The sequence below is a fragment of the Talpa occidentalis genome, unplaced genomic scaffold, assembly GCF_014898055.3.
Source record: "Talpa occidentalis isolate TD23 unplaced genomic scaffold, MPIMG_talOcc4v2.1 talOcc4.7, whole genome shotgun sequence".
Lineage (NCBI taxonomy): Eukaryota > Metazoa > Chordata > Mammalia > Eulipotyphla > Talpidae > Talpa > Talpa occidentalis.
Window position 1 is genome coordinate 109,117,488 of NW_023605083.1, and position 20,152 is coordinate 109,137,639.

Below are 20,152 nucleotides of genomic sequence, written 5' to 3' on the forward strand. Positions count from 1 at the left end.
TGCTGCACCATGTGGGTCAGCTCCATGGCTAGGAATCAAATTGCTATAGTGGCTGGCAATGTTGAGGCCTGAAATAAAACAGTTTTGATAAGAATTTACTTGATACCCACATTACATTATAGCTGCACTTTGTCTTTTTCATTTTATATTTTGGATATCAATGCCGCACACCTGCTATTCTTTAGAACAACTAATCCAATATATGTGTGCACCGTAATTTTTACTAGTTCCTTTATTGATAGGCATCTAGATTGTTTAGTAGACAATTGAGATTTTGGGCCGTTGTGATGCTAGGACAGGGTCAAACCTTCCTGAAGCAATTTTAATGAAGACCACATGTTTCCCAAGCTGGGGGAATAGTGTAGCATCCTGTCAACTAAATTCTTTTCCGCTTGCAACCAATGACAGGTTGTAAATGTTTTCTCATTTTTCACTATTAACTGTTGCAAAATATCTTTAAATCTGTTTTAATATTTATACTGTAACTTGTCCTATTCTTTACTATACTGGTTTTTTTGAGATCAAGGACCACTTCTCATTACTGAACTGTGATATACTCCATAATTTTAACTGAAGTATGGGTTACACAATATAAAATTAAGAATGAGCCATATTAACACGTATAATTAAGGACATTTTATTACAAATGGTGTTGTGCATTAATCACCTCTATGTAGTTCGAAGACCGTAATTCTCGGTGAAAGAATTTTTCAGTGACATATTATTCTCCTTAAATTATATCTTTGTCCACGGTTTAGTAGTAAAAAAATGTTACCCACTAGTTATAAAAAGTCCAAATGCCTGGATATTTAAGAACTTCTTTCCGGATTATTGTTGATTTTCTATCTGTGCTCTTTACATTGGGCTAAGTGTAAAAGTTATTCGCAACAAACCAGAAAGGAAAAATCAAATTCAAAATATGAACTTGTAATTTACCTCACACCTTTAATTCTTGCAATCTCCAAACATCTCCTACACTAGAAAATTGTAGAAAGCAGCTGACACCCGCTTGTACCTTCCATAGACCCATGGCGGTAGCTGTTTCAAGTGCCAAGAAATCCAAGGTCGGGTGGGGTGTGGGTCTACACAGTCTACGGTCTCTTCTCCCCACCACCAAGATAAGAAACTACACCCCCCTACATTCCACAATCTGAAAAAGTCTGAATTTCGGTTTCCTCCCAGAGAAAAAAAAACCACTAACCACGAATCGTCCGCATTACGGTTTCTCAGACCAACAGAAGCCCAATCGCCGAATGGAGTTGAAAACGCGGATTTCCTGCGCTCTCCACCCTTGAAGCCCAGCCTGAAAACCTGGGGGTGTGGCTCCGGAGTCCGCGTTTTCCACGAGCAATCCAGGTGGCTCAAACCGCTCCGCGCGCAAGTTTGAGAAGGCGCCCCGCCCCCTGGAGGCGGGGCGAAGCGCCAAGTCCACGCGGGCCGCTCTCGCCGGCGGCCGGAGTCACGCAATCCTGCGGCGGCGGGCCGCTAAGTCTCGTGTGCTCCCCCGCACCGCGCGAACCAGGGGCCCGCCTCTCGCTCCACGCCCCTCACACCGCGCCCTGCGCGCATGCGCGCCTGGGCGCCGACCCTCGCGGCCGCGCCTCCAGCTGCCCTGGTTACCGTTGGTGTTTGCGAATTCCCTGCAGCACCGTCTTCGCTAGAAACCGGCGCCGCCGGGCTTCGCCAGCGGTTCCACGGCGCGCGTCTGCGTCACGTGGGCGAGGCGCCCGCGCGGTGGCCAGCGGCGGCCGAGCGTGAGGAAGGAGTGCGGCCACCGCTCGCCTTCCCACTGCGCCCCAGGGCGGGCGCGCGGAATAAAAATGGCGAAGTGGGGGTAGCTGGCGCCGAACCCGGAGCGATGGGGCGCGCAGAGACGGTCGTCCCAGCTCCCTGACGTGGGCGCCGGGCTGTTCTCGGCGACGATTTAACCTGGAGACCCCGGGCCGGCGCCTAACAGGTCAGACCACGGACTCCGCGGGTCGCCGAGGGCCCCGTCGAGAGCCGGAGGCAATGGATGAACAGAGCGTGGAGGTGAGGGCCGTTGGGGGCGGGCGGTGGTTAGGTCTCCCCCGGTGACCCGCTTGAGTGTTCTTTATTCGGGTCGTCCTGTCCTAGTCCTCTCCTGTAGAGCAACCCCCACCTCGCCGCTGCCGCCGTGGAGAGGGCTGGCCCTGTGGGAGGGACGCCGTGCTGGTCTTGCAGCCCTCCGAGTACCTTGTGCTCTGGCCATCCCGCAGCCAGGTGGTGCGTATCCTGGCCTTCTCAGGATGTTTTGGCACTGATGTGCAAACCCATAAGGTTTTTGCAAACTACATCCTATGCAGAGCAAAACTGCAAATTCATCAGAGGGACTTGCCTGGCGACTCTACACAAGTTCTTCTAGTTCACGCGTGGATCCCAGTGTCTCTCCTCATGGATAATCATTTCCTCCCAGCAGTACATTTTGCAGGCTAATGTCCTTAAGTTGAATTAGGATATACTCTGCTATCCTATTTGACTCTTGTTTTCCAGAACAACCTATTTTTGTATCAGGCGCCTCTAAACTGTAGTTTCCAATGGTCAGGATTTTTATGTAAAGACCAGCAACGTTAGAAAGAAAAAAAGATTGATTATTGGACATAATTACATAATCTTTGTCAGACTTGTGATACTGGATCCTTACTTGTTAGTAAGGGGCACCATATTACTGGACAGTTCTCTTGAAGCTCCGTTACCCAGTCGTCTTAATTGTCACCCTCCAGCGTCTACATCTCAGGAGTCTTTCTGGCCTTGCAGAACCATGATTAGGGTCCACAGTAATTTTCTCCTTAATTCCTCTTGTGACGTATTATAAAAGTATTGTAACTTTAACTTGCTTGTAGGAGAATTTAATTTTCTTGAGATGGAGTAAAAACGTGAGTATTTTGAAAAATCCTTAAGTGTATGTTTCATTTTGTCTGTTTTCTTGTCAGTTACTTCTAAAGTGGATATATCTGAAACTTGCAAAGGCCATTACTTTTTTTCAATTTATGTAATTTTTTTCTTCTTAGAAACTACCACCAGTAGGGACAGAATGTCAGGTTGGAGTATGTAGCTGGTTGATTTCAGCTGATTTCTAGTCGCAGAAGACACTGCCATTGGAATATGTAGTCAAAATAATTTTTTTTAGGGGGAATGTAATTTTTTTACAACTTTTTAAGAAGTATAAAAGCAATCTATTCCACTGTGGGAGAATTGTAGAAAAAGTAAAAAAGTTTATATTCTTCATTCACTCATAATTGTTATTAAATAACTGAAGAATATTTTTAGTGATGCTATCATATCTATGTTAACTATGGTACTTTAGTTAATTTTTGAACACATGGGTTATAGCCATATTCTTGCTATTGTAATTAAAGCTTCTGTGAACATATTTGTGCATAAGCTATGTTTGCATTTCATATCCTCTTTAGAATACCATTGTGAAGCTAAGAAAAATGGAAACACCTTTTCCACATGTTCTGAGTTACCAGGTCCTGATAAGGAATATAGTTAAATTGAGATGTTATCAACCTCAAATAAATGTAAATATCAAATGACTTATTTTAAGCATGCTTTTTACTTTTGATTCAGTAGGCTAACCTGGTGGACCTTACGTATTTTATTATTTTCAGAGCATTGCTGAGGTTTTCCGATGTTTCATTTGTATGGAGAAATTACGGGATGCACGCCTATGTCCTCATTGCTCCAAGCTTTGTTGTTTCAGCTGTATCAGAGTAAGTTGTATCTCTACTTGTATACCTTTAGTATATGTAAGACAGTTTAAAAATTAACCATTTCCTTTATCTTTTTTTGTTTTACGAATTGTATCTTTTGAAAGTCTTGAATGAATTTTCTTTTATGGGGTGATCATCGATCTAGATTGCTTAGTACTATGGAGGTGAATAAATATCAGATGAAGACTACCATGAAATGTCTGTAAAACAAAACCCACTGAAATTTTAGTGTATTTACTTTCTTAAATCACTGTACATTTAATATATGCTTGCCTGCATAATGTTTGGGGTTGAGGGATACTAATTGAGATAAATGACAATGCCTGCTTTGAGAGAGCTAGGACTTAATTCAGAGAATGATTCGGACATTTTCTGTTTATATTCAAGCATGTACAGTGTCATAAAGAGGCACTAATAAAGTACTATGAGACTCAGAGGAAGGAGAGTTTAAACTTCTTTAAGATGAAGAATAAACTAATAATGGGTTTAAAGGCAAAAAATAAAATTATATATATAAGACAACTTAAGATGAATATAATCGATTGGCTTTAAAACTTGAATGTAGGTGAACATCTGAAAATTTGTATAATTTATATAATGAGGAAACTCAAAATCTAAAACAGAAGGAATTATTTTAGTTATGTGTGTTGATTCAGTAATACATCTGTAGACCACAGTTGAAAACTGCCCTGCCCACATTATCAAATTATTTTCTCAAATTGACTCTTTTTGTTCTGTTTTGCAAATCACTCAAATTTGAAACCTCTTACATTAGTGATTTTTAAGTCAATTATTATCCTATAGCATCACTTAAATATCTGTCCTACTTTCCATTACTATTACCATTCTAATAGAGAAATAATGGACATTTATTACTCATGTTTAGAGTTACCAGAATTTAACTATCTCTGACTATCCAGATACTTGTATCTTTGAATAAATCAAAGATCCATACCTGTGGTTACACTTGTCCAAAATAATCTACTAGTTGCTGACAGACCAGACTTGGGCTCACTCACATGCCAGTGCATTAACCCATGGCTTTCTGTTGCCTTTCCACTGGTAACAGTTTTTTTTTTCTGAATGCAGTTTCCACATTCACAGATTCAGTGAATCCTCCACTTAGTATATTTACTCTTAAAGTTGTAGCTATTCTCATTTACTACATCTTTCATAGATACGTAGTAGTACCTTAACATTTTCCCCTTAAGATCAGGAAAAATACAAGGATATCTACTTTCATTACTTCTCTCCATTATACTTTTCCCCAACCCCTAGTAACCTCTTTTCTTTCCATTTCTAAGAATTCTAAGATTTAGTGTTAGTTTTAGGTGTACATTCCCCCACACCCCAAGGTGGTTATGCTATTTGGGACTTGAAGTTTAGAGTCGTTTTTCTACTTATTTAAAAAGCACCACTGAGATTTTGTAGGAATTGCATTGATTTTTCTATATTGCTTTGGGTAGTTTTACTATCCTAACAATATTAAATCTTCTAGTTCAGGAACATGGGGTATTTTTTTCCTTTATTTGGTGTTTTTTAAATTTTTTTCACCAGTGTTTTATATTTTTTCATGTACAAATCTTTCAACTACTGGGTTAAGTTTATTCCTAGGCATTTTACTCCTTGATGCTATTGTAAATGTTTATTTTCTCTTGGGATTCTTGGTTGCCACTGTCCATAAATGCAGGTGTTTTTGTGTGTTGATTTTATAGCCTGCAAATTTGGTGAATTTTTTAGATTTAATTGTTTGTGTGTGTTTTCTATAAAGGAATAATTTTGTAACCAGAAGACCGGGGTTCGGACTGCCTGTCACCACTGAATGCCCATTAAGTAGACAGGAATTGAATCTTTAAGGTGCACTTTAATCAGACAGCTGGCAATCTGGAAGGGGGGGAGGTTAACACCCTAAAGAAACAATCTTAACATTTAATTTCCAGCTGCCTTTTTATCATGAGTTGAACAAAGAGAGTTCAGTAGTAAGCAGGCCTTCACTGCTGCCAGGAGATTGTGATGTTCATCCCCAGAGCTCCTTAACGCCTCAGGCTCATCCCAGTGTGCTGAGGCTGGTCTTCAGATAGCACTGGCTCCCACACCTCCAGATCTCCCTCCTGACCTCAGGCTGGTCCCAGTGTCCTGAGGCTGGAAATTTAACTCAGAGCAGAGAGGCCATAAGCAATATATGTGTGCAGATTTCCTACTATACTAGCTTAGTGTCTCACTTGATCTCCTCCCCATCCCTAGCACCTATCAATTTCACTTGTTTTAATTTGCATACTTTTTCCTGCTAATTTCTCTAGCTAGAATATCTAGTATTATGTTGAAAAGAAGTGGTGAAAAGTAGGCATCCTTTTTTTTATTTTTTTGTGAATATGATGTTTGTTGTGGGTTTTTTATTTTGGATGTGTCCCTTGTATTTCTATTTGAGTGCTTCTATCATGAAGAGATACTGGATTTTATCACATCTGTTCTGTATCCGTTGATATGATCTTGTGCTTTTTTTGCCCCTTTGTTTTATTAATGTGATGTGTTACATTGAACAATTTTTGCATGTTGAGCTGAATTTGCATTCCAGAACTAAATCTCATTTGGTCATGCTGTTTAATCTTTTAAGTATGCACTTTAATTGGGTTTGCTAGTTTTTTGATTGAAGATTTCTCTAGTACGATTTTGCAAAGTTGGTATTTATATTGATTCTCTTGTTGCATATGAGGCAACTTGAGCAAACTTACTTCTCCAGTATCATGTTATCAGTAAGAGCCATATCTAAGAATCAAATTCAAGGCCTTCATACTATTTATAACTTGTGATTCTTACAATTTAATAAAGGAGGTAAATTCTTAAATTGCATTGCTATAAAGATATTCCTTTAGTCTTAGTTGTGCATTAATATAGTATGCTGGCTTTAAATTAGCTATATTTATCTTGGAACACAAGAAATATTCTGTTAGAATGCAGAAGTACTAAGAGAAGGGAACGATACTAGTTTGGGATAAGCAGGAAAGATTAGTGGATATAATCAGTGTACATTACTACGGGACAGGACATGGAAGGAAGGTCTGTATAAACAAATATGAAGCCAAGAGTGGTATATAGTACATGAAATAACTTATTTTGACCCAGAGGGAAGGGCATATTAAAAAAATATGAATTGGTCATTCTCTATCATGGCCCCAAGTTGTATAAAGTTTATAGGCCAGCAGGGCAGAATAGGAGGGAGACCAACAAATAAGTCAACTTATTACTTGTGTTATAAGTACAATGAAGAGGGAGATAAGGTTACTGTAGTAGAGCATGGCAGTGGTATCTAAAATAGTCTATAGAGAGTAAGGGAAGCTTTAGGGAGGAAGTGACATATAAACTGAAATCTAAAGAAAAACTATGAATAGCCCAGTTGAAGAATAAATATTGGATAGAAAGAAAAACCATGTTAAAGGCTTATTAACTTTACAGGCTACCCTAGGGTGACTTCAGTTCTAGAGGGTAGCTGTGATTTTATCAGGGCTTTGTTTCAGGGGAAGAAAACTGACCCAATTCTTGCTTTTGCTGAGGGACCAAAGATACAGTGTTCCAGGTTATTAAGAATGGAGGAAGGAGTGGGGGTGTAGGGAGAGAAGGAAAAAAAAAGAATGAAGGAATTCTTTCCCTCTATATTTACTTTTTCTTCTAATTCTTTTTTCCTTGCTATGAATTGCCTTTTTCTCTATTATCTTTAATCTTTTATTGACCTTTAAGGTTTTCTTGGTAATTTTATCTGAGTTATTTGACTCTAGGTAAAAGTTCATGTTCTTTTTTTTTTTTTTTAAAGATTTATTTATTTATTTATACAAGCACTGGGTACAGTCAGAAGCGTGGGAGGGTGAGAGAATTCACCAGAGCCAGAGCGGGGAGCAGAGCAGGCAGAAGGACCGAAGTACACTGCTGAGGGGAGCAGCAGGCAGCAGGAGAGGTCTGCGCGCCATGTGGGACCCTCCTCCGGTGGCTGGGGAGCAGCCGGGGATCGAACTGGCGCTGCAGAGGCTGCGGGCAGCTTCGCAACCCAGCGCTCAACCGCTGCGCCACCGGGGAGGCCCTCATGTTCTTTTATACAAGTAGAAAGAGATAACAGAAATGAAGTAGTGCATTTATTTGGTATAGGATTGTAGTTTTTTAGCTGTGAACCTATTTGCCAGATTATACATTTAGTCATAGAGCCATTGTTTTTGAGAAGGTATTCATAATATCTTAATCTCTCTTTTGTATATAATTGTTACCCAGTAGTAACTATAAAATAAGTTAATAAAATTTGAGTTTCATAAACCTTTTACAATTATGAGACCAAGTTATGTATATGCTAACATTACAGAGCTGTGGAACTCTTTTTTTTTTTTTTTTTTAATTGAGGCATGTTTTTATTTATTTATTTGTTTGTTTGTTTTTTTTTTTTGTTTATACATGCACTGGGTACAGTCAGAAGCGCGGGAGGGTGAGAGAATTCACCAGAGCCAGAGCGGGGAGCAGAGTAGGCAGAAGGACCGAAGCACACCGCTGAGGGGAGCAGCGGGCGGCAGGAGAGGTCTGCACGCCATGTGGGACCCTCCTCCGGTGGCCGGGAGCAGCCGGGGATCGAACCGGCGCCGCAGAGGCCACGGGCAGCTTCGCAACCCAGCGCTCAACCGCTGCGCCATCGGGGAGGCCCGAGCTGTGGAACTCTTAAGACATGAAAAACATTTTGCTGTGTTGTTTATTGATGTTTCAAGACTAATTCATATGCCCATAATGTATATTCTTAAAATTTGGTTTGCTTTTCTAAAAGGAAAGTAGTAGTACCTTAAACATACTTGAGAATTTTATGGTAGGTTGATTAGAAGTAAATCATCACTTGTTTATTTTAGGGGAGGAGTGGGGGGACAGTATCATTACCATTTTTGTGAAGAATATGCACATCTTTCCTGTGTGATTCAGATAGTTCGAGGCTCTCTCTCTCTCTCTTTCTTCCCAATGAGCGAATAGCTTCTTAACTATTTTGGGATGAGTTCTGTCCCTTTGAAAGTTTGTCCCTGACACAAAGATAATGAGAGAGAAAGTAGATTGCCTACTATTTTTATAAATATCTATAATTAATGCAGACACCAGAGAGTTAAACTCATTAAACTTGGTATATAAGTATTTAATATGTACAAATTAAAGTAATGGTACTAATACAATCAAAATCTAATTTTTTTGGTTCTTTAGCGCTGGCTGACAGAGCAGAGAGCTCAATGTCCTCATTGCCGGTAAGTGTCTTGTTATGATTTTTTTGTGAATTTGGTCACATAGTCAAACCTAGTACTCATAAAGTTCTTTCTTCAGTCTGCCATATTTTTGGTGAATCCAGTAGAAATACAGATGCATTTATCTGACTCAGAATTATGTGGAATACATTACATTGTTGGCCTTTTTCAGAAAAAGTGTAACAACTTTTTATAATAAAAAGTTTCTGATTTAAAAACTGACAGTATAGAGAAATACAGAATAAAAAAACTTCTGATTTTGATAATCCCTACCCAATATTTTCATGAAATAATACTTTCAAAAGAAATGGTTGGATTCATTATCTATTCTTCTAGACATTTTTCTGTGTGTATACTGATAAATACATACTTGCAAGGTTTTTTTTCTTAAAACATAAGTGACATATTGTGTTTTAATATTAAACAGTTTTTTTTAAACATTAAACTCTAAAAACAATGTATGAATAATAATCTACTCTATGGCTATACCTTGATTGATTTATGCCTATACTAAAATACATTTAGATTTTTCCATTTTTGGTTATTTCAAGTAATGATGCCAGATGCATTGAAGGAAAGGTTTTTGCCATTTTGTTTCTAATGACAGATAGGAAAGTACTTTTTTTCTGTCATTGTTGCCAATAGTAGATATTATCGGTGTATATTTTTTGTCATTTGGTTAGGTGGAAGATGGTATCTTGTTTTTCATGTTATACATTGACTAAAACATTGAAATTGATCACCTTTTGAAACTTTTTAAGCCATTTATATTTTCTTTATACATTGCTTGCTTGTCTTTTGCCCTTTTTCTTCATTTTGCTCACTTTTTTCATATTAACTTGTAAGAAGACCAACACTGTCACATAAGACTTAATATAGTGATAGAAATTTTATATGTAACATATCTGTAGCCACTACTTATCTATGTCAGTTAAGCACTTGAAATATGTCTGGTGTGACTGTGTAGTAAAGTTTTATTAATTTGAATTTTGGTTTAGCCACGTGGCTAGTAACTATCATTAATTAAATCTGTAACTGAATCATCAAATTTTTTTTGGTAACTGATATATTAAAAAATAAGTTGGAGAACATTTTGCCTGTTATTTTTTTAAAGGTGTATAGCATAATGATTTGACTTACATATATTGTGTAGTGAATATCTTACTAAGTTTAGTTAGCATACCCATCTCATATAGATAACAAAAAAACAAAAATTTTTTTTCCTTGTGATTAGAACTCAGGATCTGCCCTTTTGATAACTCTTCCGTGTACCATATAGCAGTATTAACAATAGTCGTCATGTTGTGCATTACATCCCTAGTATACTTACTTTGTACCATTTGACCACCTTCATCTAGTTACCCTGTCCCTACCCCCATCCCTGGTTATTACATATCTGATCAATTTTTCTGTTTACAAACATTCAAAATTTTTTTTTATTTTTAGATTCACATATAAATGAGCTCATACAGTGTTTGTGTTTGTCTTTCTCTTTCTGACTTATTTTACTTAGCATGTACATCCATGTTGTTGCATTACAGATTTCTTTTTTATGCCTGGGTATTCCATTTGTCTGCTCCTTATCCATTTATCTGTTGATGGATAGATACTAAGATTGTTTCCATGTGTTGGCTATTATAAGTAATGCTATTAGCATGAGGGTGCAGCTGTCTCAATATAGTTTTAATTTCCTTTTGAATATATTCACAGAAATAGAATTGCTGTATCTGTTAATATTTTAGTAGTAATATGCTGTCAATATGATTGTGATCTCTATTTTGAGGAATGTGTTCATTTTTTTCTTCATTGGTAATTTCTCAACCCATCCCAATTTTTGAAGTGTAAATGACAAGTACAATTATGAAATACTTAAAATGTACAACATGATGGTTTGATATACATTGTGAAAGGATTCCCCCCATCAGGATAACTAATATATCCATCACCTTACCTGTTTACCTTTGGAATGTCTTTGTTTTAGAAAATAATCTCTAATTCCAAAATCACAATATGTGTGTGTATTTTTCCCTAGTGCTCCACTCCAGTTACGAGAATTAGTAAATTGTCGTTGGGCGGAAGAAGTAACACAGCAGCTTGATACTCTTCAACTCTGCAGTCTTTCCAAACATGAAGAAAATGAAAAGGACAAGTATGTTCTTAGTTTCTTTGTTCAAGTATTTTATAGCCTTTGCCATTTTATTTTTAAAGATTTATTTATATATGCATGTGAGAGGGGGGTGAGAGGATTCACCAGAGACAGAGTGGGAAAGAGAACAGGCAGACTGACTGAAATACACTGCTGAGAGGAGCAGCAGGTGAGACAGGAGAGGTCTGCTGCACCATGTGGGTTGCTCCCTTGCCGGCTGGGGATTGAACTCGTGCTGCCGAGGCTGTGGATTGCTTCATAGTGCGGTGTTTTAACCCCTTGTGCTGCCAGGGAGGCCCAACCATGTTGTTTTTTATTTTTTTTAAAGATTTATTTATTTATTTATACAAGCACTGGGTACAGTCAGAAGCGCGGGAGGGTGTTCCCCACCAGAACCAGAGTGGGGAACAGAACAGGCAGACCGATGAAATACACTGCTGAGGGGAGCAGCGGGCACAGCAGGAGAGGTTTGTGGGCCATATGGGACCCTCTCCAGCAGCCAGGGATCGAACTGGCGCTACAGAGGCTGCGGGCAGCTTCGCAGCCCAGCGCTCAACCGCTGCACCACCAGGGAAGGCCCAGCCATGTTATTTTAATGAAATGTTTAAAGTTTTCTTTTAGTTTCATAAGCGAGCACTTATTTTTCACTATTTGTGAAGACCCTTCTAGCTCTTGATTACTTTCTTTTATTTGTACCTCTTATACAGAGAGTGGAACTTTAACACTTTCTAGTCTGCTAATTTCTTACTTGCCTTTTGATCTCTATTGCCCTTTCCCCCCAGAGATTGGTGTAGGTTCAGATATCCTACCAATTAAGAATTGTGATAAAGTTTTGTATTATTAGTCATGCTAAATGAGCTTCCAGATCGTAACTAACATGCTGTTTCTTAATTTCCTGTTTGATACAAGATTACTAATGAATGAGAAATAGAAAATGTACATCTACTTATATGTTTTCTTAGCTCAGTGCTTCATCAAAGCAAAGCTTTTATAAAAATGCAACCTAACTTTATAGGTAAGGGGAAACTTTAAAAACATTTTTTAAATTGCAGTAAAATATAAATAATATAAATTTTACTATCTCAACAGCTTTGAAACTGTATAGTTCAGTAGTGCTAAGTATATTTGTATTGTTGTAATCTCAATCTCCAGAACTTTTTCTTGCAACAGACAGAAGCCCTCTGTCTGTTAAATAGTGACTCCCATTTCTTCTCCCACCAGCCTTTGGCAGCTGCCATTCTTCCTCCTGTTTCTAGAGTTTAACTACTCTAGCTACTCATATAAGTGCAATCATAGAGTATTTTTTGTCTTTTCGTGATTGCTTGTCTACGCTGCATAATGTCCTCAATTTTTATCCGTGTGTTAGCAAGTATCAGAATTCCCTTCTAGCATATGTCCATATCACATCTTGTTTTTCGTGGTGGACATTGGGTTTACTTCTACTTTTTGGCTTTTTGTGCATATTGCTGTGAAGTTAGGTGTTCATTCTTCTAGACTTTGTTTTCTATTTTTTTTTTTTAATATATACCGAGAAATGGATTGTATGGTAATTCTTTTTCTTTTTTAATATTTTGAGGAACCCCCCCACATACTGTTACCCATAGCAACTGTATCATATTATATTCCTACCAATAGTATACCAGGGCCCTAATTCCTCAACATTCTTGCCAATACTTATTTTCTGTTGTTTTGATGATAGCCTTACTTTTTGGCCATTTATATATCTTGAAGAAATGTCCGTTTAAGTCCTTTGCCCATTTTGACTATGTTTTATTTTGGTTGAGCTGTAGGAATTCTTTATATATAATTTGGGATATTAACTTCTTACCAGATATATGATTTGCTAGTATTTTCTTCCATTACATAGATTGTCAATTTTCACTCTATATTCTGTCCTTTGATGTATAAAGTTCTTAATTTGGATATAGCCCAATTTATTTTCACTTTCGTAGCCTATGCTTTTATAGTCATATCCAGAAATCATTGCCAAATCCAGTATCATGAAGTTTTTTCCCTATTTTTTTCCTAAGGGTATTATAGTTTTAGGTATTATATTTAGGTCTTTAATCCATTTTCAGTTAATTTTTATATATGATGTAACCTGAAGGCATTTGTTTGCAAGGGCTGCTATAACAGAATACCATAGATTTAGTGGCATAAGCAATAGAAGTCTGAGGGCTCTAAGTCTAAGGATAAAGTGTTATCAGGGTGCTTTCTGATGTGGCCTCGCTTCTTGACTTGGATACAGTGCCTTTTTACTGTGTCCTCACATGGCCTTGTCTCTGTGTGCACACACTGGTTTTCCTTCTTATAAGAGCACCAGTCTTATTAGGTTAGGGTTCCATCCTCATGACTTTATTTATCCTTTGTTATTTCCTTATAGGTTCTGTATACAAAGACAGTTATATTAGGACTTCAATATATGGGGGAGAGGGAACAGTGGGCTCCTCACAATTCAATTCATAGCCACTTCATTCTTTTGCATCTGGATATACAGTTTGAGGAAAACCTTTTAAAAATTGAGTTATTTTCTCGCGAGGCTCTGGTATTACATTATGCATTTATTCACTTGACCAGTTCTTAAAAAAGTGTGCATGCATATGTGTTCATGTAAGATACAGACACATAATTTAATTTCCCCAGAATGTAATAGTGGGTTAATTTATAATCTATAGTGATACTAGGAATTATTTTACTTGTGCCTTATTTAGAAACTTGCCTGCGTTTTATATGTGATTATAAAAACTTTATAGAGTAATGAAAACTACTTGAAGAAATTTTTGTGCATGTACAACTCTTAGGTTTAATTTGTATAAGCTGAGAAATATGCTTTATATTGTGTTTCCCGAGATAAATTATTTAAAATTGACTCACTTGGCTGTTCAAACTTGGGACTTTGTTGAGGTAATTAGTTCCAATATTAATTTTTTAAAAAATTTATAACTGTGTTTTCTTTTCACAATATCAGATGTGAAAATCACCATGAAAAACTTAGTGTATTTTGCTGGACTTGTAAGAAGTGTATCTGCCATCAGTGTGCACTTTGGGGAGGAATGGTGAGCTGAACAAATTCAACATATTTTCAGATACTAGAACAGATTGAAATGCTTGCTTGATTCCAGAAGAACTTTTTTGAGAAGTTCTGAGGTGTGATGTACAACCATTACATAAACATTTTAATTAACCTGTAAAATGTATATTCATTTGCAAATGTTTTGATGTAAGGTCAGACTTTTTTCTTTAATTAAAGACCAGTTGATCTAATGTTCTGACCATGATATCCGGTTTTAGTTTCTTTATAGTGGAAAAATAATTTTAGACACTTATAAAAAATATGAATGCAAATATCTAGCTTATTTTACTTTATTTTCTTTTCTCAAGCTAATTCAAATGTACCTTTTTTAGAGTAACCTATTTTTTTTTAAGATTTATTTATTTATGCATACAAGAACTGGGGTGTAAGCCAGAGGTGCGGGTGGTGAGAGGATTCACCAGAGAGAGTGGGGAGCAGAACAGGTAGGTATACTGAAATACACTGCTGAGGGGAGCAGCAGTCGAGACAGGAGAAGTCTGTTGCGCCATGTGGGTTGCTCCCTGGCCAGCTGGAGATCGAACTCGTGCTGTATTGGCTGACAGTAGTTTGATAGCACTGTCTTTAAGCCCTGCACTACCAGGGAGGCCCAGAGTAACCTGTCTTTATCAAGTCTAAAGCATTCAAGTTAGTTTCCCTAGAAACAGTTTCCTAGAAATAGTCATGTTCTATTGCTTATTTAATATTAAATTATATACTTACACTTATAAGTACAATTAGCATAAATAGGTTTGAGACTAAACACAATAGACTTGATGAGTAAGGTATGTCAGTGGGAGCAGAAGTGGGCAGAAAATCTATAGTTGCTGGTTAGCAGTGAGAATTGATCATTTTGGGGGCACCAGTCCCATGTTTTAGGGAGATAATGGCAGACAAGATCTTTTTTTTTTTTTTTTTTTTTTTTTTTTTTTAAGATTTATTTATTTCTGCATACAAGAGGTGGGGTACAGGCCAGAGGTGCGGGGAAGGGGGTGAGAGGAGTCACCAGAGACAGAGTGGGGAACAGAACAGGCAGACTGACCGAGGTACACAGCTGAGGGGAGCAGCAGGCGAGTCTGGAGAGGTCTGCTGCGCCATGGAGGTTGCTCCCTTACTAGCCGGGGGATAGAACTCATGCAGCAGAGGCTGCGGACAGCCTCATAGGTTTTGTCTTAACCCGTTGTGCCATCAGGGAAGCCCACAAGTTCTTTTAATACTGTTCAATTTAGAGATCTTTCTATTAGAATTTGAATATTAATGTGTTACATTGAAAAATTTAGATTTCTACAATGTAGTACCTAAACAGGTTTTGTAAGAGTAATAGAAACTATTCCATATTTGAAGTGGACTTGTAAAAAATTCACATCTTTTTTGTCAGAGATCGTGATTGGAGCATTGGTTGGACAAGGCTCTAATAAGATTCTAATAAGAGCTTATCTATTATTGAAAGTTTTTTGTAGTAGAAATTTTAGTTCTATATACCAATCAAGACATTTATAATTGACAATACTAAAATTGGATAGAAATTTGGTTTTAGGCTGTTAATGCCAAAAAACTGTCCTTTGAGTATAACTGGATTTGCAAGACTAATTTCTGTGGACCTTTTATCTCCACGATTAATCTTTGTGGCATGAGAAATGGTCTCGTGCTTTTGCTAATAGAATACCCTAGGCCTTTCCCTCAGTTGTCCTTCTGATTTTTCAGTTGTGCTACAGATTGGGATTTGGTGATGATCAGTTAATTCTGTAATTGACTTTAAGAGTCAGTATATAGTGCTAATAAGAATAGCTAACTACTGAACCTATCCTGTAAACCAAAGGAATAATAAGCATTAAGAGGTGGAGAGTTGGGGGAGGGAGAATGAAGAAATATTTTTGAATATGGCATTACTTTTGCAAAGGCCTGGTGAGAAGAAGTTTGAGTACATGGAAGAAGACTAGTGCTGATCAAGAGAAGAGAGTGACAAATAAGTTTGTGTTATATGGTTTGAGCTATGGTTAAGGATTTTAAAATTTTTCTAATAAGTGTAGATAAATATAAGCTAAAGCAATTTTATCTACAATCTTTAAGGACTTCAAGTATGGGCAAATGATGTTAAGCTAGCTTGGTCCTACTTTAACAAAATAAAGGCAACCAAAAACAAAATTCATTTGGGCATACTTACCAGTTTATTAGTGTCAACAAAAGAATGCATATGCAAGTGAGATATATGAAAATGTTCTAAAACTATTCTTATTACTATAAATAGCATGGTGGACATACCTTTAAACCTTTGGCAGAAATTTATGAACAGCATGTTACTAAAGTGAATGAAGAAGTAGCCAAACTGCGTCGACGTCTCATGGAACTGATCAGCTTAGTTCAAGAAGTGGTAAGACTGTTACTGAAAAATCATTATCCCTTTTATATTCCATATTTATATTCTGTAATATGTATGTTTAATATAAATCAGATGTTGAAATCAAAATCTGATTTCAAAAAAGTTTGATTAGATTTAATAATAGTCCAGTTTCAACAACTTCCAACTAGCTGAGCAATTTCCATCCAAAACCCCTGGGCTGTATGTAGGGAAGCAGTTACAGCCAGAGATTGGTTCTTCTCCTGCAGAATTAGAGAATCAATAAATTAAATAAGCTATTTGTTACATCAGTAATGTACTCCTAAACAGAATTCGTATTGACTTTCAAAGTCATTAAAGTTAGTTATTCATTCTTTGGGATCCCAGCTTTTGGGAGTTTTTCTACCAGCTCAGTGAATTTACAGCTCAACAAAAATCTAGTAATATTGAAAACTACCAATCAGATACTATGTGGATCAACCAGCTCTGCGAGCTGTTTATCATTTGTAGAATTTGTATGGGAAAATGTGAGAAACTTGAGACAATTCAGTATACTTTTAGAATTTATTTTGTTTAAAGTTGCAGAATAATAGATATTAGAAGTTTGTGGAACATTCTTAAAATAAGAACAGATGTCTTTATTTTACCCCTTTAGGCATCAAGATCCAAACCATCATTTATAACATTCTTTATATAGGAAGTAGTGTTTTTGAATGGCAGTTATGCTACCTATGCAGTCATTTAGGAATATAAGCAGGTTGGGTGGCTTCTAATTAGCTTTCTTCTATCCACTTTTTCCCCTTATTTTCTCTTGGCAATATTATAATTTGATCATTAGGGGAGGTTGTTCTAGGTTAAGATTCTCATTGCTTGTATGTATGTGTATATATATTTAGAAGACTAAAACTGCATTATTGATTTTGCCAAGACACATTATGACTTGAAATTTCAGAGCAATATTATGGAAAGGTATCATAAAAGTCAGATAGAATATTGTTAAACTTTTAGTTTTCAGAATATTAAACATCAGTCACTATTAAACAAATTATTAAGTATCTACACAAGGGATTTGGTAAATTATGGTGAAACCAGGATGGGAAAAATATACTTACTACCTTTAGCAAGTCTTTGGTTAACAGGGGAGCATTTGTGTAAATAAAATTTATGTGACAGGTGCAGTGTATTAGTTTTCTATTATTGTATAATAAATTGCCACAAATATGACTTAAAATAACATACATTTATCTAATAGTTTCTGTAGCTCACTGCATGTATTTATAAAAATTGTACATATAGGACAGGTGCTCTTTATTTTTGGTCATATGCCATTGCAAAATCTATATGTACGTTGCAATTTTTGGAGAACTTACAAAAAAACCAAAACTTCATGAACTAGAGTACATAATGTTTTAAAATTTATTTGTAATTAGGTTTTGAGATAAGTGAACTGGCTTTAGTGTATTTCTTTGGTTTTGAATAGTAGTTTCCTATCAGATGTAATTGGAGCTTTGAGTACGTGTTTTCTAAACTGATTTTTGTAATGAATATGTCTTTCGTTCAATGGTTAAAATAGCATATGATTATGCTTTATCTATCTTTAAGAATTTTCCTGATTCATTTCAGTGCACAATTTTCCAGATCAATTTACCTAAAATATGTGAAAAATTAAAAGGTATTATTGCCTTACTGTTAAAAAAAATCTTCAATTATATATTTTTTTTACCCATTAATGTTCTAGGAAAGAAATGTAGAAGCTGTAAGAAATGCAAAAGATGAACGTGTTCGAGAAATTAGGAATGCTGTAGAAATGATGATTGCACGGTTAGATACACAACTGAAGAATAAGCTTATAACACTGATGGGTGAGTGTTTGTCTTATGCTAGTGGGGTATGTGGTGCTTTAAGGCTCCTGAGGGTCAGTCTTTGAAGAATGAAGGATGGTGAATTGTTACAGGGCAAGAAGAAATCTTGAGATTTTAGGCAACTCTGTTTTTTAATAATCTGGACATATGTCTGACTTGTATTTAGAAATGATTAGAGTGAAAATTTTCGTGGCCATCTGGGCGAGTTATCTTAATGGCCAATGGATTTCATTGTTAGGTAGCTTTCTTCCCCGTTTCTATTCCTAGTTCTTACTACTCATATCTTTTCAGTTCTCCTTCACTGAAGGTGAAGAACTAGGATTTGTAAATATTACAAGTTTTTCGGCTTTATCTTAGAGATTTAAGGTCTTGTTTTTTGATTTCTAGTAGCTTTCATTTCAAATCTCTTGATTATTTTTGTTGTACACCTTTTTAGTTCCTTAAAAATTTCTCATTTTGGGCCTCCCCGGTGGCGCAGCGGTTGAGCTCTGGGTTACGAAGCTGCCCGCAGCCTCTGCGGCGCCGGTTCGATCCCTGGCTGCTCCCTGGCCACCGGAGGAGGGTCCCACATGGCGCGCAGACCTCTCCTGCCGCCTGCTGCTCCCCTCAGCGGTGTGCTTCGGTCCTTCTGCCTGCTCTGCTCCCCGCTCTGGCTCTGGTGAATTCTCTCACCCTTCCGCGCTTCTGGCTGTACCCAGTGCTTGCATAAATAAATAAATCTTTAAAAAAAAAAATTTTCTCATTCTGTTTTGATAGTGCAGTCTAATACTGAGCATAAAATAAGGGTCATTGCTAAAAGATCGAGCTAAAATGCTTATTTGGTGATCTTTGAGCTTAAACTATACTTTTAATACATAATACATTAGTGTTTGCTGAATCAGAACTTCGCAGTTTTCATCATAGTCCAGCATGAAATGCATATTGTTTTAATAAGGTGTGAATTTTCTATGCTTTCTTTATTGATTGTCTTAAGTCATTCAAAATACTATTTTATAGTGGTTCGACCATTTTGCACTCCCACCAACAGTGCAGGAGAGTTCCTTTTTCTCCACATCCTCGCCAACATTTTTTGTTGCTAGTTTTTTTTTTTTTTTTTTTTATAGAGGCATGTTTTATTTATTTATTTGTTTGTTTGTTTTGTTTATACATGTACTGGGTACAGTCAGAAGCGCGGGAGAGAATTCACCAGAGCCAGAGCAGGGAGCAGAGCAGGCAGAAGGACCGAAGCACACTGCTGAGGGGAGCAGCGGGTGGCAGGAGAGGTCTGCGCACCATGTGGGACCCTCCTCCAGAGGCCGGGGAGCAGCCGGGGATCGAACCGGCGCTGCAGAGGCCGCGGGCAGCTTCGCAACCCAGCGCTCAACCGCTGCACCACCGGGGAGGCCCTGTTGCTAGTTTTTTTAATATGTGCCATTCACACTGATGTGAGATGGTATCTCATTGTAGTTTTGATGTTGAACATTTTTTCATATGCCTGTTGGCCATTTGCATTTCCTCTTTGGAGAAGTTACTTTTTAGCTCTTCTGCCCATTTTTTGAGTGGATTATTTTCTTTGTTTTTGTTGAATCTCAGCAGCTCTTTGTAGATTTTTGTGATTAGTCCTTTATCATTAGTGTTGTGTGCAAAATTTTTTCCCAGTCAGTGGGATTTCTCTTTGTTTTGGTTATTGTCTCTTTTGCTGTGTAGAAGCTCTTTAATTTTATGTAGTCTCAGCTGTTTATCTTTGCCTTCACTATCACTGCTTTGGGTG

General features: G+C 37.3%; 2 protein-coding genes across 6 annotated transcripts in view; one reads left to right on the top strand and one right to left on the bottom strand.

Annotated features, from left to right (window-relative positions):
- The window catches only part of PRR11 (proline rich 11), a 44,290-nt gene extending 42,901 nt beyond the window's left edge, over window positions 1-1,389 (bottom strand). Inside the window, exon 1 of the mRNA XM_037491982.2 lies at window positions 1,202-1,389. The gene's annotated coding sequence lies outside the window, so the exon portion shown is untranslated. The remainder of the gene's footprint in view (window positions 1-1,201) is intronic.
- Window positions 1,390-1,588: 199 nt separating this feature from the next.
- Window positions 1,589-20,152, top strand: part of TRIM37 (tripartite motif containing 37) — an 86,465-nt gene continuing 67,901 nt past the window's right edge. For 3 of the 5 annotated variants that reach the window (XR_005121916.2, XM_037493383.2, XM_037493384.2), the window contains exons 1-7: window positions 3,427-3,542; window positions 3,633-3,734; window positions 8,949-8,989; window positions 11,019-11,135; window positions 14,101-14,188; window positions 16,451-16,573; window positions 18,279-18,402. Coding sequence is in view for 3 of the 5 variants with exons in the window: in XM_037493383.2 (XP_037349280.1) it covers window positions 3,456-3,542; window positions 3,633-3,734; window positions 8,949-8,989; window positions 11,019-11,135; window positions 14,101-14,188; window positions 16,451-16,573; window positions 18,279-18,402 (682 nt within the window). In the remaining 2 variants the exon portion in view is untranslated. Of the gene's footprint in view, window positions 2,032-3,426; window positions 3,543-3,632; window positions 3,735-8,948; window positions 8,990-11,018; window positions 11,136-14,100; window positions 14,189-16,450; window positions 16,574-18,278; window positions 18,403-20,152 lie in introns of those variants that run through there. The other 2 variants (XR_005121917.2, XM_037493386.1) reach the window with 1 other exon arrangement.